This window comes from Penaeus monodon, chromosome 28 (genome assembly GCF_015228065.2).
Source record: "Penaeus monodon isolate SGIC_2016 chromosome 28, NSTDA_Pmon_1, whole genome shotgun sequence".
In the NCBI taxonomy this organism is placed as follows: Eukaryota; Metazoa; Arthropoda; class Malacostraca; order Decapoda; family Penaeidae; genus Penaeus; species Penaeus monodon.
Genome location: NC_051413.1, coordinates 3327599 through 3328220, shown reverse-complemented (window position 1 = coordinate 3328220; position 622 = coordinate 3327599). Strand labels below are relative to the sequence as shown.

The following is a 622-nucleotide window of genomic DNA, read 5'->3' as shown; positions in this document are numbered from 1 at the left end:
TACATTTAGATATATCAACATTTACCTATCAGAAGCATACAACCTACCCCTATCAACACCGCAAACGTTTCCTAACCCTCTAAAGTAGCAGAAAAAGATCAATTACCGAAGGACACGCTTGCACAGAAACGACTGAAAAGGGTTCCTGGTTGTTCACTCAGGTAGTCTGTGTTTACCCGTCGTCCTCGCTACACGGCTCCTGGTGGTCCGACCTAGAATCTCTTTTCAAATACCGTGCGTTTCTGAGGATTTAGTGTTCGTCTTATTGTGTCTTTGTGTTTGGTTGGATGTAAAATCGTCATTTTGTCTTCTTTTGCGATTGGCTGATTGTTCGGTCTTAAAAGAGTAGTATTTTTGTGTTGTGTTTGGGAGTTGTTATTGAGAAAAGTTTATTCGGTAAATGAATTAAATATATATGATAAATCAATTGATAACAACAAGACTTACGAAATTTGATGCCTTTACAGAACATGTTAGGAATACATAAATTCGGTTTTCTTGTCGGATTTGTCGGTTACGCGGCAGCACTGTCGGTTCTTCAACCAGAAAATATTCTTGAAGGTAAGAATGAGCGAACTCAACATATAAGGGTGTGCGTGTCCAATTGTGTTCTTGGATCATT

The 622-nt window shown here is 38.9% G+C and overlaps 1 protein-coding gene across 2 annotated transcripts in view; it reads left to right on the top strand.

Annotated features, from left to right (window-relative positions):
• The first annotated feature begins 144 nt into the window (after nucleotides 1–144).
• Nucleotides 145–622, top strand: part of LOC119590920 — a 2611-nt gene continuing 2133 nt past the window's right edge. Inside the window, exons 1-2 of one of the 2 annotated variants that reach the window (XM_037939658.1) lie at nucleotides 145–234; nucleotides 468–561. In XM_037939658.1, the coding sequence (XP_037795586.1) occupies nucleotides 471–561 (91 nt within the window). In that variant the 5' untranslated portion in view covers nucleotides 145–234; nucleotides 468–470. The other variant, XM_037939659.1, reaches the window with a different exon arrangement.